This window comes from Salvia hispanica, chromosome 3 (assembly GCF_029641045.1).
Source record: "Salvia hispanica isolate PSC_SH4W2 chromosome 3, Shi_PSC_v1, whole genome shotgun sequence".
Classification (NCBI taxonomy): domain Eukaryota; kingdom Viridiplantae; phylum Streptophyta; class Magnoliopsida; order Lamiales; family Lamiaceae; genus Salvia; species Salvia hispanica.
The window spans coordinates 10350201-10374836 of record NC_142694.1 but is presented as its reverse complement, the minus strand read 5'-3'; the positions used below and the strand labels follow the sequence as shown (position 1 = coordinate 10374836).

General features: G+C 34.8%; 4 protein-coding genes and 1 pseudogene across 4 annotated transcripts; 2 read left to right on the top strand and 3 right to left on the bottom strand.

Moving 5' to 3' along the window:
- Window positions 1-2345: 2345 nt before the first annotated feature.
- Window positions 2346-5971, top strand: LOC125215178 (two-component response regulator-like APRR5). The gene is made up of 8 exons (XM_048116517.2): window positions 2346-2710; window positions 3523-3684; window positions 3763-3893; window positions 3987-4145; window positions 4246-4423; window positions 4507-4792; window positions 4876-5524; window positions 5607-5971. The coding sequence occupies exons 1-8, from the start codon at window positions 2470-2472 to the stop codon at window positions 5712-5714; spliced, it is 1914 nt and encodes a 637-aa protein (XP_047972474.1). The 5' UTR covers window positions 2346-2469; the 3' UTR covers window positions 5715-5971.
- A 2724-nt stretch (window positions 5972-8695) lies between these two features.
- On the top strand, window positions 8696-9621 carry LOC125213614 (NDR1/HIN1-like protein 26 pseudogene; annotated as a pseudogene).
- Window positions 9622-10786: 1165 nt separating this feature from the next.
- On the bottom strand, window positions 10787-12013 carry LOC125213613 (RING-H2 zinc finger protein). The gene has a single exon (XM_048114257.2). It carries the CDS (start codon window positions 11864-11866, stop codon window positions 10997-10999), a length of 870 nt encoding a protein of 289 aa, XP_047970214.1. The 5' UTR covers window positions 11867-12013; the 3' UTR covers window positions 10787-10996.
- A 1279-nt stretch (window positions 12014-13292) lies between these two features.
- Window positions 13293-13724, bottom strand: LOC125209187 (brassinosteroid-responsive RING protein 1-like). The gene has a single exon (XM_048108796.1). It carries the CDS (start codon window positions 13722-13724, stop codon window positions 13293-13295), a length of 432 nt encoding a protein of 143 aa, XP_047964753.1.
- A 2426-nt stretch (window positions 13725-16150) lies between these two features.
- Window positions 16151-16597, bottom strand: LOC125216317 (E3 ubiquitin-protein ligase RHA1B-like). Its single transcript, XM_048118004.2, has one exon. It carries the CDS (start codon window positions 16595-16597, stop codon window positions 16151-16153), a length of 447 nt encoding a protein of 148 aa, XP_047973961.1.
- Between the last annotated feature and the right edge of the window lie 8039 nt (window positions 16598-24636).

The following is a 24636-nucleotide window of genomic DNA, read 5'->3' as shown; positions in this document are numbered from 1 at the left end:
TCGTATCATAACTATAAAACAAACTCTTAGCAGTAGTAATAAAACATTGTAAACTTAAAAGGCAGACCAAAAGCAATCTAAACATTGTGAAGAGTGTTGTGCTAGATTTTAGTTCTAGACTTTATTTTATGGATGACAAGTATAATATCAATTTAAAAGAAGTACTACTATAGAGCTACCCTAAATCGTTAAGAATACATATTTCTAGTGTTATCCATTTTGTGACGTGTATTATTTTTCCCTATCACTTTTGCAACTTGGAGTTTGGTATACGATAAATTATCACAAATATCAACAAATTGAAATATCGTACGATGTAATATCCCAACGTTACCACAAAAAATAAAATAAAAAGCATGACACGTTGAGTCTGGGGCTTATATTTCTTCTCTCATTTATGGTCTTAAATTTGAACCACATAAATAAAATTAGTGTATCTTTTAGGATATTTATTCTCCAACTTTATTCGGTTTGGCACCGAATTTATCAATATGACAATATTTCGACATTTTAATTTAGTTAATAAACCATATATTAGTTGGATACCGAATCCAACTGGCAATTGTTTTTGTTTTTTGAGTTGAACAAATATGAAAATATGTATACTTATTTAATTATATAAATTTTGGACCACTATTAAAGTAATCGAATTTGTTAGGAAGAAACTTTTTGAAGCAGATATTTTTAAATAGTTAGACTCCTTGAACATTGTATGGTACTCCATGTTTTCTTTTTAAGAGGATTATTGTGTCACATGTTATATATATAAAGCTGGGTCGTTCATAAATATAATTATTTTTTATGAATAAAAGGAGCATTAATTTTATGAAGAAATACCGGTGGAGAAATTATCGAAGTCTTAGGCCTACTTACTATTAATTTCCTTTCTGTCTCTTAAAAGTATGTTTCTCATAATTATAGACTTTTCAATATAGAAAATATTGTTCTCTTTAATAAAACGAATCCATTCTGCACTAATAATTGTGCATTAAAATTTGTGTCCTTTCAAAACTTCATATTTTCAAGAGACGGAGACAATCATAAAAGTTGAATGATGAAATGAGACATTCAATGATAGATCTATAAAGTAATTTACAAATTGTGCATTTGGAACCCAATTGCACAACTCGTACGTGTACTTCACGCACGATGCTGATCAATCAAGGAGAGCACATGCATCACACGAGCATGCAATGTGCTTTAGCGTGCCTTTACACTCGAGGCGTGCCAACATACAATACTCTTTGTCTACAATGTTACATTGTACACGCATAACATATAAAGCTTTGAAAGTTGTATTAAGTTAATTTTTTTTTTTTAAATGGCAAGATATTATCGAATCTCCCAAAGTGTTTGACATTATGACCCTCCAACTGATAAATATTCTACAACGATTCCAACTTCCCATTTGTCAAGTCGTCGTTTTCCTTCACTAGTATAGTTTAATTAAAATAGAAATACAAGGATTAAAGATAAAGCATTTGGACAACTCTAAAGCCACAAATATGATACACCAAATGTCGAATCCACGTGTCGAATTGAAGATAAGCAATTCAGAGACATCAATGGTTGATTCCACGTGTCGAATTATTATCCATGAAATCTCAAAATATCTTCTCTTGTGGGGCCCGCGTGACAACTTATGCCCATGTGTTGCATAAATATCTTTATAAAGCTGTATTATATTCTAATTGTAATTAAAGAGTGTTTAATATCGACCATTGGTCCCAACCGCCTCTTTTAATTTATACCACCAACCAATTTTGAAGAGGGGAAATAAAATAATGATATAATAAAGAATGGTGAAAACCAATGGCCACTTGCTTTTTGATTGGGGAAGGACGTGGCTAATTTGGGCCATTCATTATAATATCCTAGGCATAAATAATGATCCTAGATATTTTATGTCACTTTCTTTTATTGCATGTCCAAATTACTAAGCAAGTATGAGCCCTCACTCAATTGCCCATCAATTTTTTATAATTCTATAATTCCCTCAAAAGTTTGAAAGTATTTAAGTTTAGTTACACAATAATGATAAATGGATAGTAGTCATTTAAATGCCAAAATTTAGTTAAACTTTGGCTAAAGTTATAAAATTCCACCAAAATCCGTGATTAAATAGTATTATAATGGTAAAATGATATAAAATTTGTTAAATCTTTAAGCCTTCATATATTAAAAAAATGAAAATATTTTACTTATAAAAACGGGTAATTTGATGTAGTGGAGTCACCTATAGGGTGTTAATTATAATTTTCATAAACTATGGGGGTAAATCAGAAAATTTTAAAAAAATATCTAAATGATCCAACCAATGAGTAGACTGAGTTGACATTCAAAGTTAAACAAGAAATGTAAGCCATCAGATAAGAGGCGGTTATACAATATCCTATACCAACAAAATCAAGAATTTGGGATATTTTTTTACAAACGCTTTCATTCTCAGAAGAAGAGTGAAATCTTGAAATGGGAGAAGTTGCGATGAGCAGTGAAAATGGAATGGAATTGCAAGCTCGAGAAGCGGAGATGGAAAGAAACGGGAATGGAATCACAGCTGAAGAAGGCGGCGGCGGCGTGGAGGGGGGTTCTGAGAAAGTGAGGTGGGAGAGGTTCCTCCCAAAAATGGTGGTGAGGGTGCTCTTGGTTGAGGCTGATGATTCCACTAGGCAGATCATTTCTGCACTTCTCAGGAAATGCAGCTACAGAGGTTGGTTTTTGAGTTCGGATCATTGCTCTGAATTTCTTGATTTTGGATTTGGATTTTTAATTTTTTTTGTGGGAGGGTGAAAAGGTTGGGGTTTGATGTGTGGGAATGTGACTTTTTATGGTCAAAGATTGAATCTTGTGGATGTTTGTTGTGTGAATGTGTGATTACAAGGCTGAATTTTGGATTTTGTTTTGTGATTGTCTTCAGTTTTGGAGTTTAGTGTTCCTTAACTCCCACTAATTAGTTATATGGTGAAGAATGGAGGAGTTATTTTGAAGATTTGTTTTTCAATTTTGTGGTTTTTGGAGAAAAATCATGAAATTTTATGTATAAATCTTATGATTATTGGCTGTATTGTGAATTGATGATGTTTTAGCTTGCTAGAATGATGATATTGAAAGTTACAAGTTGGAGATTTCAGGTTTAGCTCCAAGAAAAACCAAACCTTTATATTGAGTCTGTTAATTTGAATCATCTTTTCTTTTGAAAATTTCAATTTAAGCACTTACCAAGCTGTATTAGTTCAACTGACATGGTAAATCTCTGGAAAATTTGCCTCATGACTTGTTTTGAAAAAAAAGAAGTTGGCCATTAAGATTACAAATTTTGGAAATTTTGTTTAAAATTGGAAGTTTTGTCAAAATGGCAGTTTGATACATCTATGTGGTGATTTCAGTTTGTAGGATGTAAAGTTTCCACATGTAGTATTTCTTGCTGAATTTGTCAGATAGTGTTACTCATAATTGCAACTATGATAAGAAGTAGGTTTTGGTTGGTTTTGTTTGAAACTAAGCTGTGTTTATTTGAAGCAGTTGCTGCAGTTAATGATGGATTAAAAGCTTGGGAGGTTCTGAAAGCAAGGCCCCATAACATAGATCTTATTTTGACTGAAGTCGAACTGCCATCAGTCTCCGGATACGCGCTTCTCACTTTGATCATGGAGCACGACGTCTGCAAAAACATTCCAGTAATAAGTATGTTTACTCGAACACCTCATGGTTTTCCTCAACACTTGATTCATGGTTTCTAACACCTTCTGTCTGTATTGGCAGTGATGTCTTCACACGACTCGGTTAGCACAGTCTACAAATGCATGTTGAGAGGTGCGACCGACTTTCTTGTCAAGCCCATCAGGAAAAACGAGCTCAGGAACTTGTGGCAGCATGTCTGGAGGAAACAAGCTGTAAGTTGGTTCAATCAATCATCATGCTTTTCTCCGAGAAATTTGTTGTTTTCGTACTAAAAAACTGATCTTGTTTCTGTTGTATGATATCAGTCGAGCACTGCTGCTGGACCAGGACCTCCCGATGAGAGTGTTGCTCAAGAGAAGGATGAAGCCACCGCTGAGAACAATGATACGAGCAACCATTCTAGTGGTTACATGTCGTGTGTACAGAGAAACAAAGAGGGCATCGAGAAAGGAAGCGATGCTCAGGTATTTTGGCTTCTCTACGCTTCATCCTATCCATATTCTGAAACAGATGGATAATCTCAAATAATACGAGACTCATAGAGAGCGACTATTTGAGCTGCAGAGTTCATGTGCAAAACCGGGATCGAAAGCTGAAGAAGAGGAAGACACTGAACTCGTTAAAAACCACCCCTCGAAACCAGAAAGCCCGAAGTGTCTTTCAGATGGCATTAGTACTCCCGGACAGGAAGAATGCCATCAACAAAAGAGTAAAATCCGAGCACATGATAGTGAGACCGAAGGTAATGTTCTGTCACATTTACCTCTTTTCTTCTATCAGTTCGCCTCCATGGATCGAAAATGCTTACTTATATTTTGCTGATAGGATTGCAAGTGGCAGCCAAATCAGACGCTGATCAAGGAGCGACACGAGAAGACAAGAGCTGTGATGATAATCAAGAACAGCCTGGATATATTTTAAGAGAGGCCATTGATTTGATTGGAACTTTTGATAACAATCACCTCAAAAAAGGCAGTCTTGCGACATCTGCCTCAATTTCTAATGCAAACAAGTTCAACATGTTGCCTATGTTGGATCTGTCTTTGAGAAGATCTCAAGTAAATGATGAAAGTCAGAGGCTAAACCACTCTGATGCTTCTGCTTTTTCGAGGTCAGTTAACACAAACCCTTTCCCCCTTCCATTGATCATCAGTGATTCTTTGATAAACTGATGAAGAAACAACTCTTTTGCAGATACGTGAACAAGCCGTTGCAGCTCAGTCCCAGCACTTACAATCAACACAAGGACATTGAGACGAGCTCGGAGAAACAAGCCGGTCCAACACAGAACTCACCCTCTACGCCTGCTGTCCAAACAGGATGGCCTGAATTCACATTCTCCTACTCTAAAAGTCGAGACATATCTCACCCGGTTCCTGTTAGAGGCGTAGGATTCGGAAACTTGAGCAGCCCTTATGGTTCTACAACGCCCTCATCGGGATCTCCATCACTGCCTGGTCAAGGTGCAACTACTCACCACTCAGAACCCTTCCCACAGCCAAATCCTCTCTTTCAGTCGGACCATCAGCCCTGGACTCCTCAGCAACTTCTCAGCCCTGCAGACCACAGGAACAGCAACTCCGTAGATCAGACAGAAAACAAACAGGACGAGTTGGAGGATCATGGCCTCGTCTCACACGGAACGAATCAGAGTGCTAATAGCAGTTTCTGCAATGGCAACATTAGCCATCATCACAGTCAAGTTTCTGGATGCAATGGCACGATCAACGCTCACGAAGACAGCTTCCACCATCACGATGGACCCTCTCACCGAGCAATGCAGAGAGAGGCCGCCCTAACGAAGTTCCGCCAGAAAAGGAAAGATAGATGCTTTGAGAAGAAGGTACATTGAATTTCTTTTATGACTACTTTTATATGACTATGAAACACAATTTCTCACTACAGCCTTATATTTTTCTCAACAGGTGCGGTACGAAAGCAGGAAGAAGCTGGCTGAGCAGCGGCCGCGTGTAAAGGGACAGTTTGTCCGACAGCTGCCAATGGATCAACCTGAAAGCTCGTCGGCTGGTTAGCTACATCAGGAGCAAGTTATGGCAGTAACAAGTAGTGTGATCAGTTAGAATTTGGCATCTCTTTATTCTTTACTTTGATGTATGTATTAATGTATGTATTTATTATAGAGCTGAGATACAACCTAACTAGTTGTATAGTAGAATGTATTACATTCTTCATCAACTGCTTGTACATGGTTTTTTTGTTTTTGCTTTTTTTGCCTCAGTTTTCTGTAGCATTTTGAGGCATTCTATACATTGAGATAGAGATTGGCTTATGCATTGTTGTGTTGATATAGACCTGTGGTGTTGTGACCATAAATTGAGTTTTGTAGTTGGTTTAGTAGTTTCTTTATGTACTACTAAGAAAATCATGGTTTTATAATTTGATTGTATCATCATTAAAGTTTTGCTTTTATTATTTATCACTATTCTACATTTAAGTATATGCTAGAGATAAAGAGATACTAATGTACTCAACTTTCAACTTAAGTAAACGGTTTCCCGATTATCAGTTAACCGAACCGATTAAGGCGATTATCGATTAATCAATAACTGAAATTTTTAGTTTAAGTACTAGAATTCGCACCTAACATAAATCCTACATTATTTTTGCTAAAGTAATTTATGTTGAGTAGTAGCTAAGGAAATAGTAGCAATGACGGCTTCAGGCTTGATCGACCCCACCTCCGGCCATAATTAAATTCGGTCTTTTGAGTTGCTGTCACAACTCGTTGTCGGTGATGGCCATTGCACAACCTCTATTTTTCGTGCGGTAACGACCTTCTTCATTGTGTTCGACCCATTATTTCTGTTTCTAGGATTTGTCGTTAATAATGGAAATCTTATGAACCGCACTCCGCAGATTGAGTAGTTCAAGAATGGTAGATAGATAGATTCATTTATCAAGCAAACGTTTAAACACAAAATCCAACCCTCTGCAAGTAAAAAGTGGCATAGGCGCATAGCCTTATCTAATTGGAACCCACAATTTTGCTAGTGATTTTAATCTCACCCCATTATTTATATTAGTCATTTTCAATGGTGCCAAGCGCCAGCTTCCAATGTCCACACATTTTTCCTTTTCTTTTTTCTCTTGAATAACAACTACTCCACTAAAATCTTAATAATTAATTCAACCCAAAATTGTAGATATTATTTTTCTTGAATGTTTGTTGTAAAACATTGAAGTAATGGTGGGGTGATTTGGGGTCCAACAATGGAGAAAAATACGACAAAAGGTAAGTCGAGATGAGAAATCACTACTCATGAAAATGGGGTACAACAACTTTTTCTTACTCAATCTATGGTCTAACTTTTTTAAATATCAAATTTATCGTAATTTCCAAATTAATGGACTAAGGAGTATTCTTATTCAAGATTCTTAGTTAAAGGGACCCTCATTGCAATCAAACCTTGCCTTTTCCATTAAGTGGTGTGATACTAAAATATTTGGCATAAACTCAAAGATTTGATAGTGTCACTTGTACTTAAGTATGCAATATAAACTTCTAAATATTTGTAGAGCTTAAAATGAAGCTCAATTTAACAACTTCTTTACTAATTAAAAAACAAAATATTTAATTCAATGGGCGTGGTCAGGTGGCATGAGACTCATCCATCATTAAGCAAATGGTTAGGTGTTCGATCTTTGACTTATGGAGCAGCCTTAAATTCTTGATCAGCTTTCTCATATTCAACAAAAAAAAATTTAACATCTTTTTTACACCAATCAAATTCAATCACCAAACACACACACACAGACACTAAGCCTTCATACATGATACTATATCCCAAGCACAAAATTCCAAAGTGATAGAGGAGTGATGAGTGGTCAAGTGATGTTCATCTAAACCCTAGAAAACATTTTTTCTTAACACAAAAGTAACTAAATTTGGTTGTAATAAGTGCTGAATTTTTCCAAGATTCCCCATGTCTTTCCTTTAACTTTACACTAATTTATGAGTTATAATCATTAAAACCCGGACATGTTTTGTGACACTAATATATCTGCATGACTTTTCACAGTTGCAACCTTTCTCACTTACCACTTCCAAAAAGTGATTAACTTTTTTTTCCCAATAATTCCTAAAGCAACATAATCGGAATCTTAAGCCCATGAAAATTATTTTTCAAGAAACACAATTTTGTAAAGTATATGCATGACAGAGAAGTGGAGTGTGCCTGCATATTCATGAATCATTATTGATATGTTGCTTGTAGGTTGGGACTCCTAGTCCACTATGTTACAACACTACCAAAAGCCATTTGAATTCATTAGTAACCTTTTTTCCCTCTTAAATTTGTAACAATTTAGTAAATTAGACAAAGTCATCTAACAAATATGATGATAAGAAGGGATTGACCTCTGTGTTTATATCATTTCGTGGTTGATCTGAAATCTTCGGAATAAAATAATTTTTCAAAGATTTGAACCAAACTTGAAAATCGAAAATAAAAAAAACTTATTTCGCGACTTAGGTTGCAAATCAGAAACATGTGACTAAATTTCCTCAACAAAGAAACGTCGATTAATCAAGTGAGCGATGCCAGAAATTGAAGCGAAGATTCAGGTTGCTTTCACTCATCCGCAGTCGTACTTTTCTGGCCATTGCTTCAGTTTCTCAGATTCCGGGTGCCATGAAATTCGGACATTTATAGTTGTTGCGGCTTTTGTTAGCTTTTGATAGATTAGGCCTTTCACCTTTGTCATTGTTTTGTGTTTTGCTGTTTTATCGAGTTATATTTCTGTTCGAGTTTGTGCAGTGTGACTTTCGAACGCTTGTCACGAACCTTTGCTCGCCTTCCCATGCCGCCAACTTACCGTCGTGTCCCTACAGACAATAAAGCCGGTCACTCGGCTGCCAATAATTTGATGCCACGTGGATTATTCAAACAGTCACACTTACCTCCAAAACCTTGAACTGAAAGTAGAAAGCCAAAAACAATCAATTGCTGCTTTTTCTCCCCATGAAAAAAGCCCTTTATTAACCCCTCATCTCTCCATTCCCTTCCTTTCCTCACCAAACCACATCTCCTCTCCCTTCCTCTCTCCTCAAATGTCTGTAATAACAGAGAAATCACCCAAAGACTGCGCCACCAAGCAAGCAACCACCACCTTCCCAATCCCAAAACTCAACAAGAAGCTCTACCTATACCTCTCCACACTCCTCCTCTCTCTCCTCTCCCTCCTCCTCCTCATCTACCTCACCCTCCACCCCTCAAAGCCCCACTTCTCCCTCCAACAAGCCGACGTCGACCAGCTCAACCTCTCCGGCCCGTCCTCCCTCCTCAACTCCTCCATCCAGATCACCCTCCAGTCCGACAACCCCAACACCAAGCTCGGCATCTACTACGACGAGTTCATCCTCTACGCCTCCTACAAAGGCCAGAGGATCACTCCCGAAGCCGCCATCTCCCCCTTCTACCAGGACCACGGGGAGACGAACCTCCTCAGTGCGTCGCTGGTCGGGTTCCAGCTCCCCGTGGCCCCGTCCTTCGCCTATGAGGTGCAGCGCGATCAGGGGGCCGGGAGGCTGGTGTTGAGCTTCAAGGGGATGGGGCGGCTGAGGTGGAGAGTTGGGAGCTGGGTTTCGGGGAGGTATCGGTTCGTTGTCAGCTGCGTTGCTGTTATGCCGCTTGGGCCGGCTGTGCCTTCGCCCCCTTTGCGTTCGAGGTCGAGCTCGCAGTGTTCTACTGTAATGTGATAAGTGTAATTATGTAATAAGATTATGGTTTCCTTGATTGCTCGAGTGTTGAAATGTTATTGTTGATGATGTAAAGTAGCTTTGTGTGATAAGGAAGAAAGAAGAAGTGGGATTTTGTGGAGTCTTTTTGGTATTATGATTGTTTATGGGATTTTTCATTTTTGTAATGAGAAAAGATGAAAGGGAGATATGAAAAAGTGGGAAATGTGAGTTTTGGTGCATTCATGATTGAGGAATATGCGACGCTCGTGATTTTATCAAACGCTAGTGGGCCCATGTGCCGCGACTTGACTAGTCGTGGGCGGGATGCCACACTCGATGAAATGGACACACGCTAGAGGTATTGGTCGAACAGAGAGTCTCGTGTTCAAGACTTGGCTGGTCGTGGGCAAGATGATACACTCAATGAATAAAATTTAATACACACATCGGATAGGTATATCGGTAGAGCAGAGAGTCACGTGTTCAAGACTTGGCTGGTCATGGGCGAGATGATACACTCGAATGAAATTAATACACACATCACATAGATATATCGGTAGAGCAGAGAGTCTCGTGTTCGAGACTTGACTGGTCATGGGCGAGATGATACACTAGCTTGATGAAATACACAAACGTCTGATAGATATATCGGCCAAACAGAGAGCCTCTTGTTCGAGACTTGATTGGTTGTGGGCGAGATACTACATTCGATGAAATACACAGTGCGATAGATATATCGGTCGACATATTGTTCGCACAGAGTCTCATGTTGGACAGCCTGATGATTACATGTCATAACACATGGTTTGAATGATTTGGCTCATGCGTAGTACAAATGAAATGGATTTCAGTTTTCACTCCACTGCTTGAGAAAATAATCAGCCAGTTTTGTTAAAGATTAAATTTTGGCAAACTAGGCGTGATACTACTATACAATCAATCATAGATCAGCAAACTTCAAAGAAATTGGGCAACAATGATTATTTCAAGAGAAAGAGAATGAATGCTAATCCTTCTCTTTTCAAGGTCCCCAGAAAGTCATCATACTTATTTTTCTTCAAAAAGTGGCAGATTACAAGATTCTGGAGCTGTATTATTAGGAGGGTCCATGGAAGAAGAGAAACAGTGTCCCTTCTACTAGTTTGAACAAGAAAAAGAAAATCTAAACAAGGAAAAAAGCTGTTTTTCAAAACTTTTTGGAGTTTCTAAGCTCCAACTACTTCTACTAAATTTGTTTGTCCCTACAAACAGCACAAAGGAGAAAGAGATTGTAAAAAAAAAAAACTAGATTTGACTATACTCAGTTTACTGCAAGAACAGCAAAAACAAAACACAACACATCAATTAGTTAAAATGTAACAGAAAAATGATGACTTGCCACCAAACCCAATCCAAACACAAGAATTTCCCAAAGCCTTCAGTCTCATTATACACAAATATATACAACCAAGTCTCCAACTTTTGTTGAATCAAACATGTATATGATTCTTGAAAAAGAGAATACAATCTCTCTCTTATTGGTTATTACATGTGGCTCATGATTCATATACATACATTGCTCCAAAATCGTAATCCTAAAGAAAAAATGCAGAGCATCAATGGGGGGAACTCACCTCAGATTGAATCAGAGTCAACCCACTTCCAAAAATGCTTTTTACACGAAACCGCCTTCTCATCCAATCCCCCGTACTCATCCGCCTCCTCCGTCGAGAATTCGCCCTCCGGCAGCCCCTCCACCTCCGCCTCCACCGTGTGCAGGACGTACCGCGCCGGCAATCCGGGATACGACGCCGACGCTCGCTCCTCCACCTTCTTCGTATAAGATTCCGGCACCAATCGCACGATTCCCCTATTTTCGTCGCGATTCCCGCTTCCTAGGGTTCCAATTTCGACGGAGGTTCCGAGCCCTAATTCCTCCCTCACGGCGCGGTACAGCGCCGCCTCCACCGATTCCCCCGGCTTCATCTTCTCCGAGAGGGGGCGGCCGCGGCGCCTCACGTCGCCGTTGGAGAGCTCCTGATGCGATTCGATTAGGATTTTACCGTCGCCGCGGACGATCCTCGCGACGACGACTTCAACGGTGCGGACCGGCGGGATCGAATCGGCGAGATCGGTCTCGCCCTCGGCGATTTCGAGCCAGAGATTGTGGACATTCTTCGTCCCCGGCTTGACGCCCCACGATCCGAAGAGGTCGGCGGCGAGGCGAGGGCGCAGCCAATCGGAGAGCGTCTGCGGCGTGGCGAACGGCGGAGGGAGGCGGCGGGGATTCAATTTTCTAGGGCTGAGGGAAGACATTTTGGGGATTTTGCGGGGGTATAATGGGAAAGAGAGTTTGTTGGTGGGGAGGAAGAGGGCGGAGGTGGATTTGGGGGAGGTGGAGAAGAGGACGAGGAGAGAGAAGGCGGTGAAGATGATGTCAGGGAGTGTCGTCGGCTTCTTCAGCGGCGGTGGGATCGGTGGCTGGGGCGGCGGAGGCGGTGGCATGGCGGTGGTGATTTGGGATTCATTTATGATTTTTTTTTTATTTAGGGTTAAAATTTGGGGATAATAAGAGGTGGGGATTTAGATCAGATTTTTTCTAGATTTTGTGACATGATGATGTTTGTGGTGTAATATGATTGGCAGAAATCATGGTAATTTTAAATAATTTTCAATTGGTTGACATGATAATATGAGTACTATGATAAGACATGTCTCGTTATATTTCAAATAATTCTTTAAACAAGTACATCTATTCATCACGGAATGAATTTTAAGTTGATGCTAATCTAATTGCTATAAGATAAAGATATGTGTAATTTTTGTATATATTCCATATAACTACGACTATTGAATTTGACTAACGATTCATTGGTGATCATAATTCATACACGATAATGAATTTTCTATCACACTTATTTCATACTCCTATTAGCAGTGTAATTTTATGCAATTTAATTTTATAAATTAAGTCAAGATAATAAAATAGTAGGATATATATTTACTTGTGATTTTCTCTTTTCATTGTTTTCTTTGGTATGATCACAGTAGAATAATCAACAAATTTTCCTTTTGAATACTACCACTTGTGACTTGTTCTCGAAAAATAATATTTATATAGCAAAGTGTAATATACTACAAATTTAATGAAGTAAGAATTAAATAAAGAGAAAATTAGTTAAAATATTACTTACAATTGAAAAAAAATAAAGATACCAAATGAAAATATAGACTAATTTTGGTAAATGAAACAAAATAAAAAAAATATACAATTATGATTATTTTTGTGAAGAGTGATGATATGTTTTTTAATCAACGAATCTTAATCGATGAATTAAATGATAGAATCATCAAGAAACGGTGTAAAATTGAAAATAATACTAGTAGTAATAGTATTAAATTTATTTGGTGCTCCACAAAAGATGGAATCAACTTTCGAATTCAACCATGACGGTTTTGCAATTGCATTTTGACTTTTTTTTTTCATTTAGTAGTGCTTGCTTTTTTTTTTAATATTTCATTCGTCCAATTAGTACAACTCCAAAAAGTCATTGTTGATAACAATATAGTATTATAATTAATGTACTTTTTATACGTTCGAATTGAAAGATGATATTTGAATTTTTCATCTTTATCAGAACAAAGTTACAAAAAATTATACTATGAAAGTTTGAGATGACCAAGAATCGATCAATGAAATTAAAGAACACTTCAATTGCCGTATACAAATGTAACATTCAAGTGTTAGTGCATGGTTGTTCACATTTGAAAATTTTAATAATTGTTATGTTTTTTTGCATTTGTTTGTTTAGGAACCTTTTGATCTTTTATAAAAAAAATTGCAACTTTGCCCTTGATCGATCTTAACCTTTACAAAAAAGAAATCAAAGGTAAATTACATAAATATGGTTTGAAAAGTTTGTAACGTAACTCATTGAAGCTCCTCCATCAAGCAATCATATCCAAACAAATAGACCATTCTTTCTGATCTCCATGGATCTTTCCCATGCCCCACCACCTCCCAAGAGACGAGCCGAGCTCGACACGTGGGACACGTTTCTCCACCGCGATCGATCCAAGAATTGAGGCACTCGACATGGAAAGCATGCTCGCAGTTGCCAAGTTCCCTCACATTGTGCCATGCTTCTATTCTACTCAAACAAACCGCACAATCGTATTCTTCCTCGTCCTCCTCGTTCTGAGATCTGAAGGTTGCATATTCGACTACTGGAAGACGATCTTTGTCGACAATTTTGACCGTCAAGTAATCCGGAAGCAGCACGAGTTCAGGAGATAGACGAGACTCATCATCGTTTTCGAAGTAATTGATTCTAGTACTTGTGTGCGTATGATATGGCCTCATGAGATTTGAGAAGAAGATCAAGTATTTGTAGGGTTTTATAAGTGGTGAGTAGCTACAAAATCCCATTCAAGAAGAAAATGAAAATTTTGATTTTGGAGAGATGTTGATATTCCTTAACAAGGGAATGCAAGTACAATTTGAAGTATATTTATAACCTAGAGGAAAATGCACCCTCGAGGTAAATGTGATCGATGACTTTGGTGTTCTTTCGTGTTAAATATGATAATGTCAATAAACTTTGAGACTAGTCTAGTTACACGTAATATTAAGAATATAATAAGAAGAAAAAGAGATAGTACATGTTACACTAAATTATAAGTTTACGTGGACGTCAAGTAGTCGATATATGGGAAATTCAATGCTACTTTAATTATGTGAGTGGGGCTAAGTATTTGATAAAAATATTTGATAAAAATTTATATACAAATCATAAGCGCATGGGCGGAGTTCGTGATCATCCTCTTCAAAGTTGCTTCTAGTGTGTGTTTGTGTGTGACATGGCCTCATGAGATTTGAGAATAAGGTCAAGTATTTGTATTGTAGGTTAATTTTATTAATAGTGTTGAGTAGCAAAAAAACCCCATTTGTAGAAGATGAAAATTCTGAATTTGGAGAGAGATGAAAATCACATATATTTTGATATACTTTATGACTTATGTCAGCTCTAGAAAATGAAAAGCCATAGTGTTAACTTAATTAAGATCAATGACTTTGATGTTCTTTTATGTACGGTATGATAATGATCAATCAATACTGAGATTAGTCTAATCACACATAAATTAAGATTATGAATAAGAAGAAAAAGAACAGTAATATACAGTCCTAAATTACAAATTTTACATTCTAATTAAATTAATTGCAACTTCTAGGAGTAGGGCTGATTCCATGTGTGATGAATCATGAAGAATATTATACATAATCACTTCACAATTATAGGATGGAACAAAATCCAAGAATTATAGGTACCCTTAATTAGTTTCATAATCTAACATTGACCACAACTTTTAACTTCGAAACAAAATTTTAAAATGTTTATTAATTATACTGTTTAGCAAGTATATTAGTCAACTATATATCTGTTTGAGATCTATGAGTCATGACAGTATGACATTTGCTACATTGAATGCTTGAGTTTTTAGTTGAAACATAAAGATATCCAATCATCCGAAACCGGCCAATTGCTACATCATTGAATGCTTGAGTTTTTAATTGAAAATAATTTTCATAATTATTGGCTTTTGGCAACACTAATTCGTTGGGAGGTTAACAATTAACATCCAAAAATTGAATATTTGTACCTTTTGATGGTATCAACTTCTGATTCCACGAATTTCCAATATTCGTGTACATAGTCACTTACATATATCATTCCAGCAATACTATGTTTTCAGTCGTCCAATGTGTAGTCCAAACTAATTATTAATGACATGACAAGTGACCATCCTTTTTAATTTTGTAAATCATTTTATATAAATATTAAAATGATCAACGACTTTAGTATACATTAAACCGCTACTTTTTCGATTGTATTCATATAGTACTACTTTTTAATCATGTATTTACAAACCATAATTTTAAATTTTAAATTTAAATTATATATAAATGTATCCAATTTTTAGGTGTTTTAATTAGAGATGTCGGTTCAACCCGATCCCGATGACTCTTTGTGCTAGGTAAAGTCAGTCTTTTACGATTAAAATAATTAAAAGGGTAGTTACTTGTAAATTTCATAACAATCTGTCAAATTCTGGTTTTGCATACCAGCTTTCAAAATTCGGCTACAAATTAACAAATTGTTGATTTGATCTGATTTAGCAATCAATCAAGATTTCAGTGTTAACATGACTGGATCACATAAACCCTAATTCACTAAATAATTTTATTTAATTTACTATAATATGATATTGTTTGCTGCCTAGCTAAAACATGGCGTCATTTTGGTTCACATCTTGATTGATATTGCAGAACCAGAATAAATTAATATTTTGATTACAAAGTCAGAACAAAACAATAGTTCGATTATGCAAAATCAGAATTTGAAGAAAATTACTGAATATACAAATTACCCATAATTGAAAAGGTACCACGGATCGAGTAAGGAGGAGACATTTAGTATAATTCCTTTTGTTTTACTTATTGCAATGAAATCAATCTTATATAATAGTAAAAATTCAAGAAACTGATGTTGATGTTTCATGCAACTTGTACAAGTCTATTTCATATATGGGCCAAACATACTTGTTTCAAGGTTTCAACTTTCAACTTTCTATCCTTTCACATGAATAGGGAAAGCACCACCACTTATAGCTAGCAACGAAAAATATCCCTTTGAATAAAGGAAAATCACCATCACTCGTTTATATAGATATTTTATTTATGCAACTCCAAACTAGAGTAATTATTAATCAAAGTTTGTAACATACATCTCATTGAAGCTCCTCCATCAAGCAATCTTCTCCAAACAAGTACACCATTCTCTCCGACCTCCATGGATCCTTCCCATGGCCCACCTCCCCGGAGACGAGCCAGGCTCGACACACGGGACATGTGTCACCACCGCGGTCGATCCAAGAATCGAGGCACTCAACATGGAAAGCATGCTCGCATTTGTTAAGTTGCCTCACATTGTGCCATGCCTCTATTCTTTTCAAACAAATTGCGCAATCATCATCGCCCTCTTTTTCGTTGTTGTGAGATATGAAGGTTGCACGTTCGACTACTGGGAGGTGATCTTTGTTGACGGATTTGGTCGTCAGGTAATCGGGAAGTAGCACGTTTGAAGGGGATGGGCGGGACGACTCATCTTCTTCAATGTGTGAGGAGATCAAGTTTTTGAAGGGTTTTGTGAGTGGTGAGAAGAAAGAAAATCCCATTTCAAATGTGGGAGAATATGGGAATTTTGATTTTGGTGAGAGATATATATATATACATATTTGAGGGGAGATGATCACCCATTTTCTTGGAGAATTATTGGATCCCAAAATCAATGACCAAAACTCTATCTCTTAGAATGTCAATCCAAGCGTTCTGAATATCATGTCAATCCAAGCGTTCTGAATATCAATATAAGTGTAATTTTGAAACGAAAATAGTAAGTTTAAGTTAACTAATTTATCTTTTCTACAAAATATCTCAAAACATTAAATTTGCTATAATTCTAAGGACTTAAAAATATTTTTCTCAAAACAGATGGAGTATCAAATTATTTACATGAAAAAACACATGGCGTATCATAATTTCATATCTCATGAAAAAAAAATTAAATATCAATAGTATAGAGTTACAATCAATTGATAATTCTTATAGAGTATATTTTATGAGGATTCTAGCGTAATATCAATATTGCATATGTTCACATAAAAAAAATATGTATGAAAAATGTAATTTGCGTGTATATCTACACGGACTTGCATTATGTTCAGTGTAGTGTGATGATAGCCCAATTGCAATGTGTATAATGCAAAAAATATAAGTATGTAAATGTATTTTTGAATTTTCAAATGATTAAAATTTATGTAAAAATAATTTTACATCCTTATATATATATTTATATTTTTTATTACAACTCTACAAATTGAAAAAAAAAATCATACTACTAAATACTACTAATACCTAACCTAAAGAAAAATGCACCGTCAATTTATGATCAATGACTTTGATGTTCTTTTGTGTAGGGCTTGATAATGACGATGAAAATTCAAAACTGAGAATTGTATATATAGTTATAAGTAATTGTTTGGTTAATGATTCAGCAAAAGCTAAACGGTACGAAATTATTCAATTTTCCGAAATGTATAACTTGTTGCTTTATTAATGAGTAATTATGTTGTGATTAGTAGATCAATTAATGGTTAATGAATTATGAATTAATGTCTTTTCTTTTTTAAAGTAGAACGTCGGCAAAGACTGTTTTTCTCGTCCAAAAGGATATGTGAGCCACATAAATGAAGAAAGCACCTACCACTCATAGAATTTTCTCAATATGTCAATTTTTATTACTAGTACTATTAATTATGTGTCGGCTTTGCATTGTGAAATTAATAAATATCATTGTGAATAGGTCATCATCACTAAGTCAACATTGTGAATGTGGCGAAAAAAAAAGAATCACTTTCAACTATTATCAAATAAATACACCTACAGACTACAGTCCCGGCCTACTACTATGGAGTACTGTATTGAAAATTTTCTTAATACTAGATGAAAAATTAGCACAGTCTGAATTCATTAATTTAACATATGCATGTGATTTTATATGTGGATAACTTATAACTATATAGCTAGGTATGTTAAACAAGGTTGTTTAAGTAGTTAAATGTTTTGTCAATATGATATTTTTTATCTGACGCATCGATCATATATAATTTCCGTCTATTGAAACTATAAGATAATTAATAAATGTCAAAATTACTAAATAAGGAGTAATCTATTATTATCAAAAATTACTCCTAAATAATTGTAGTTGCGACCTGCGATAGTATGCCGAAGATAATTATATTCATAATTATTTAATTTGCTACACTAATTCGTATATGTCTTGGGATGTTCACATTGAAAAAAGATTGGTTTTGGACATTTGTATCAACTCCTCAAATTTCGGATTTGAAAATGCATTTTGATTTTAGACCACTTTGTACGACAAGTCAAATTCCATTATTCTTGTATTCAATCGTTCGACACATATTATTTTTGCAATAATGTATTCTCATTCATCCAATGAATGCTTTGAATACTAATACGGAGTACTAATATATTACCAATTCACTTTTATGTTTTTCTATGACACATAACAATGAATGCTTTAAATATTAGGTAAAAGCTAAAGACATCTAAGTGTCTAACTATAATAAGCCAATATTCATAACTTAAACCCAATTAAATATTTGAATATTAATCTTAAAAAAAATAAATTTTAGACGAGTTTTGATATTTTTTATGAATTTTGAAAGTAGTTTTAAAAATTGTGAACTTTAAGATTGATTTCAATTTTCCATGCCACACAATTCTTCAAACCCGAGAGATTTACGTGACACATTTATCTTATTAGCCACATACTATTATACAACATCGAATTCATGAATTTGAAATGACGCTATTCATGTATAATTCGGACTAAGCCATATAGATTTCATGATTAGCCACATATGATCAAAATCTGCTAAGAATTTTCTATTCGGATCAAGTTGGGAAAATTGCATGCTTTCAAAAGTTCATGATTTTTAAGACTACTTTCAGATTTCATACAAGAAAATATCAAAATTCACCCAAAATTTTAGTTATTTTATACTCAGTTGCGGATGACCTTAGTAGTAGAATCCAATTAATAATGAAGATCAATATCCTTTGTCTTTCAGTTTAGCTTAATTAAACTGATATCATGACATAGGATCGAGTTTAATTAGGAAGTAAATACCCATATAAGATGTGATTAAAACTTCCATTTTTTTTCATTTGTGCATGAATCCTTACAATCTTGGGCACCTTACCAAAATTAAATATTGATGCTATATATATAACTTACCTTATGCGAAACAAAAATTGGTTAAGCTTTTCGAGTCTAAGAAACCATAAATTGCCCTTAATCGATCTTAACCTTTACAAAGGGAAATACAAAAGGTTTTATATTAAAATATTAGTAACATATTTCATTGAAGCTCCTCCATCAAACAATCTTCTCCAAACAAGTAGACCATTCTCTCCGATCTCCATGGATCGTTCCCATGTCCCACCTCCCCGGACACGAGCCTAGCTCGACACACGGGACACGTTTCCCCACCTCGGTCGATCCAAGAATCGAGGCACTCGACATGGAAAGCATGCTCGCAGTTGCCAAGCTCCCTCACATTGTGCCATGCCTCTATTCTTCTCAAACAAACCGCACAATCATGATCACCCTTCTTCTTCTTCTTCTTCTTCTTCTTCTTCTTCTTCTTCTTCTTCTTCATCGTCCTCCCCCTCCTCCTCGTTCTGTGATCTGAAGGTTGCATGTTCGACTATTGGAAGGCGATCTTTGCATAAAGATTTGTTCGTCAAGTAGTCCGGGAGCAGCACGTTTGAAGGGGACGGGCGGGGCTCGTGATCGTCCTCTTCACAGTTGCTTCTCATGAGATTTGACAAGTATTTGAAGGGTTTTGTGAGTGGCGAGTATAGAGAAAATCCCATTTCAAGAAGATGAAAATTTGGAATTTGGAGAGAGATTTAGAGAGATAGGTATGTTGATAACACTTCATGTCAACTCTAGAAAGGTCTTTATTTATAAGTGGTCCACATTATTTATTTAAGACAACCAAATTTAGCTAGATTGGAGGAACTTAATTATGGTAATAAATTAACTTGTAATGTGTTGTAATGGGGAAACCATGGTAGAGCCAACAGATAAAACTTAATTACCACTGTTAGTACTAATTAAGATAAGTTCAACTTGTCACATATTTTACTAAGTTAGATGCCATACAAGCTATCATTGTTGATGTTAATTAACTTTTTATTTCTGTCATTTTTAAACCTCAAATTGATTAGATATTTGTGAGATATTTATGGGAATCGGTATATATTATAGCGAGTTGCTCATATTCTAAAGTTTTATAATTAATCAAATCAGGTCCACACGGAAAAGAAGTCAATGAATTATAATCATCAATTTGCAATGTATGCTAGCAAGCAAACTCCATCTTAATTAGCAGTTTTACCTTGATAATTAGTGAAAGCTTTTCAGTGATAAAAATAGAAGTATATTCAAGATTCCATCATTTTTATAAGCCTAAACAAGTTTAATATTTATATATTACGAAATTCCGTTAGGTTTCTAAAAACTAGTCAAAGAAAAATTAAGAAGCACGGAATTGCATTACTCGTATAATTACGGAGTATAAAATATTTCATAAGTGATTCATATTAATATAAAAGTTTGAAGTTTATATTAGTACAATTTTTTTATGTACGGATGTACAATACATAAAACAATTCCTTATACTAGTAATATAAGATGATGATATTTGTTGCACCAACATGAACATATTGAAATTTTTGTACCCCACATACATAAATAGTGAAAATATATGTCCACAAAAAAGTTGAAATACAATTTTTTTATATTCGACATACATAAAAAGTTTCATCAATATGAGATAACGATGAACCATCTTTATACAAATTGTGTGATTAAAAAATAATAATATCCACTCTTCAAGGTCTCCAAGGGGCATGGAACTATATTATTTTGCTATAATTCTTTAAAAAGGAGATGAAATTCAGTTTTTCCGGATTTGAATGCAAGACTTCTACTTATCCAATTGTTAATTTACAGTAGTATTTTAATGGGAGTTGCCTTTTATTTCTGGTGTCGTGTGAAAGTCTATGCTCTATTTTGTCTTCTTCTACTACTTGATAATCAACATGTTACACGGAGATTTGTATAAGTTAGTGATCTTGATGTCAAAAGCTATCATAATTAGAACTAATTAGGGTCAACAAGTTACACTCCGTGTACTAATTTTTTTATTTTTTATTTTTTATTTTTTTCATTAAGTATTTTTAACATCACTGTTTTTTAGTCAAGTATTTTAGGTGTTGTCTTTAATTTGTGTTATTTTATTTTTTTGTATTTTATTTAATACTAACATAAAAAGTAATGATAGGTGTGGAAAATAGGCTGGGCAGATTTATAGAGCATACTACAATGAGGACTATTGCAGATGTATGACTTTTAGACGATATAATGCTGACATTCAAAGGAAATTTTGAGATAAAGTGAATTTATAGTTGTTTCTATTGTGGATGTCCTTGTGAAAAATGAGCTAAGTGGAAACTTTTGTAAATAACTTACAATAATAAACTTATTACTTAGTCAGTTTATCCGAAATCCAATATTTTGATTATCGATTGATTAATAATTATTTTTATTTAATAGTTAAAATAATGATACGCCATTTCATCCTACACTAATAAAATAATGACATGTGAATATTCTTTATGATAACACATATCCTCATACACCAATAATTTAATGCCATGTAGATATTCTTTAAAAAAGGAAATAACAAACTAACCCTAGAGGTTTCATTTATTCAATCCTCCTTAAAAATCATAAACGTAAATCCCTCCCTTTTCTTTTCTTTTCTTAATTTTTTTTTTTTTTTTTGTCTGCAAGGAAGGTTAGCTCCGATTAATTTACATTTACAACTATATATTTTTTTTACTTGATTTCTTGACTTATTTCAAATAATTGGTACTAGTGTTTCTTCTTCCTTCTAATTTTCTAAGTTAAATGCATAAAAAATATATTAAAGGATCGAAATATCTGTCAAAATATTTTATGTAATTGGTTTGTAACTTTTTACGAGGCAGAATTAAATAAATGATATTGAATGAGAATATGATAAGTATGAGAGTTTTTTATCTAGAAGTTAAAATTTAATTAAAAGAAAATTCTTGATAAATTGAATGTTTCGGTCATCCAATTTATAGTGGAGAGCTTTTGACATTTTGTGGTTTTTAGCATGGTGAAACCTTTATTTAGTGTAGGAGTTGTTAATTTTTTTTAAACGTTTAGCATGGTGAAACCTTTATTTAGTGTAGGAGTTATTAATTTTTTTTAAACGTTTAGCATGGTGAAACTTTATTTAGTGTAGGACTTGTTATAGGACTTGTTAATTTTTTTAAAACGTTTAGCATGGTAAAACCTTTATTTAGTGTAGGAATTGTTAATTTTTTTAAACTTTCAATTGTTAAATGCAGTTGTTTGATACTCTCTCCGTTCTCTATTAGAAATTCCGGTCAATTTTGCGCACTTGTTTTGTAAAAATGATAATAAATAGTTAAAGCGAAAAATTAGTAAAGTAAGATAGAGAATAACGTTGATAACAGTCTTCTCAACATTATTCTCTCTTTTATTTTACCATTTCTCCACTTTAACTATTTATTACTAACATTTTTACAAAATGAGTGCACAAAATTGACTGAGACTCCTAATGGCAGGCGGAGGGAGTATTAATTTATCGCAGTTTTTTTGGCAGCTGAGTGGGGAATTACATGGCATTAAACGTGTATGAGGATATGTATCATCATAATCAAACATTTAGTCTTTTATTTTGTTAATTTTCATACTAATCATTTTACAATATTCGATAAAAATTTAAAATTTTAACTTAAATATTTATATATTTAAAAAAATCCTTATTTTTTTAGTTAGATATTATATAATTAATCCAAATCAAGCTCGAAATTCTGTTACAATTTGACATAAAATTTCTATATCAGTCCTTTCTTATTGCTAAGATAATTAATTTTCAATTAAATTTAAATGTACATGTACAATTTATCTTTTCTCTAGATTACAAATGGTCAATAGCTTAGTCACAAACAACTCAAAGGTTTTTATTTATTTATTTATTACTCCCAATTAAATGTTGCATTTGCCAACAATAATCCCGACCCTAAAAACCGGCTTCATTCTCAAAAGTAACAAATATTAGGTATTTAATCTAATTTAATTTTCATAATTAATAAGTGTTCACTACTATTTTCGGAATCGAATTAGGAATAAAAAATACGTCTATTATATTCGATTGTATATACATCAATAGAATCCTTCGTAATTCCAGAATTAATCAATTTTAATATTAAAATAAAAAAGAAAAAGAGAAAGAGACGACGGCGATCCCCAATTATGAATCAATACGGTACAATCGTCTCGAAGCAGTTTAACCCATCGAACTCCACCGCAAATCTCGGCGATCTTTTCGTCCGACGATCTTTCCCCGCCGTGGAAGACGAATTGGCACCTTCGTCGCCCTTGGTCTTCTTCAGATCATCAATTTTGGCGGCGGCGGGCGACCGAGAAGACAAAGAAAATCCGAGCTTCTCGCCGCAGAGAGCATCGAACGTGCTGAACATCGACATCGACATAGCCAATTTGATTTTGATTCAAATTGAATTGAAAATTTTGGAATTGTGAAAGGAATAATTGGAAATTGGAGAATGAATGGTTGCTTGCTGAGAAAGCGTTGGAGGGGAAAGGGAATATATAGAGGTGTGAAGAAGCGTGTTTGTGCGTTTTGGAATAACCTCGAAGTTTCTATATTACTCTTCTTTGCTGTTTGCGTGTTGTTTAGCTCTGGCGCTTACTACTATTTTGTAAGTATTATACTAGTATTATTCTTATAAGAAAACTTTTTAATTATTTATACTGATACAAGTCACAATTTTACAAAATACTTAACAAATAATGTAAGGTCAGACAAATATAATAATGTGTAGTCGGTCAACAATATGCCGGTTGCATATAATTTGTGATTAAGCAAGCAACGTTTAGTTGAGAAGCAATTACCAATGATTTGGAACCAACAACAATTAGGAGTACTTAGTATTTAGCAATGACAATGCAATTATTTAGCATTTTCACTAGCAAATAGGGGTTTCCAAATGGCAAGATACTTATTAATTCTTGATTTTAATTATCATCTTATGATTCCAATGAGCTATTGTTATAACATACTCTCTCCATCCCATAAAAGATATCACACTTGTGGGACAACACGAGATTTTAGAATGTTTTATTTTGTACGTAAAGTGGAGAGAAAAAATATTATTTTTATATTAGTGTGAGAGAGAACTTTTACCAAAAAGAAAAGTGAAACATCTTTTATCAGACGGAAGGAATAATAACTATTTAAAAAAAATTATTTAGGATAGGACGTGTTGAACCAAACTAGATCAAATGTCTCGTCTGGTTGCACACAATGTGCACATGTAGAGCGGTCTGGCTGCACGCACTGTGTTCACGAGTTTAGTCGCACGCATCATGCACGAGTTTTGCGCCAATAGTGAGTGCGGTTTGGCTCGCACGTACGGTGCACTAGCCCGCATTTGATTGTGGTGGGTCTTATTATTTTCATCCCTATCCTTTTTCGTG

What these genes read in the sequence shown, in the direction of transcription:
- LOC125215178 (XM_048116517.2), top strand. Translation starts at nt 2,470, where the DNA reads ATGGGAGAAGTTGCGATGAGCAGTGAAAATGGAATGGAATTGCAAGCT. An exon ending in ATGTCTGGAGGAAACAAGCT is followed by an intron (nt 3,894 to 3,986) that starts GTAAGTTGGTTC and finishes GTATGATATCAG; the next exon opens with TCGAGCACTGCTGCTGGACC. An exon ending in ACATGATAGTGAGACCGAAG is followed by an intron (nt 4,424 to 4,506) that starts GTAATGTTCTGT and finishes TTTTGCTGATAG; the next exon opens with GATTGCAAGTGGCAGCCAAA.
- LOC125213613 (XM_048114257.2), bottom strand. Translation starts at nt 11,866, where the DNA reads ATGCCACCGCCTCCGCCGCCCCAGCCACCGATCCCACCGCCGCTGAAG.
- LOC125209187 (XM_048108796.1), bottom strand. Translation starts at nt 13,724, where the DNA reads ATGAGGCCATATCATACGCACACAAGTACTAGAATCAATTACTTCGAA.
- LOC125216317 (XM_048118004.2), bottom strand. Translation starts at nt 16,597, where the DNA reads ATGGGATTTTCTTTCTTCTCACCACTCACAAAACCCTTCAAAAACTTG.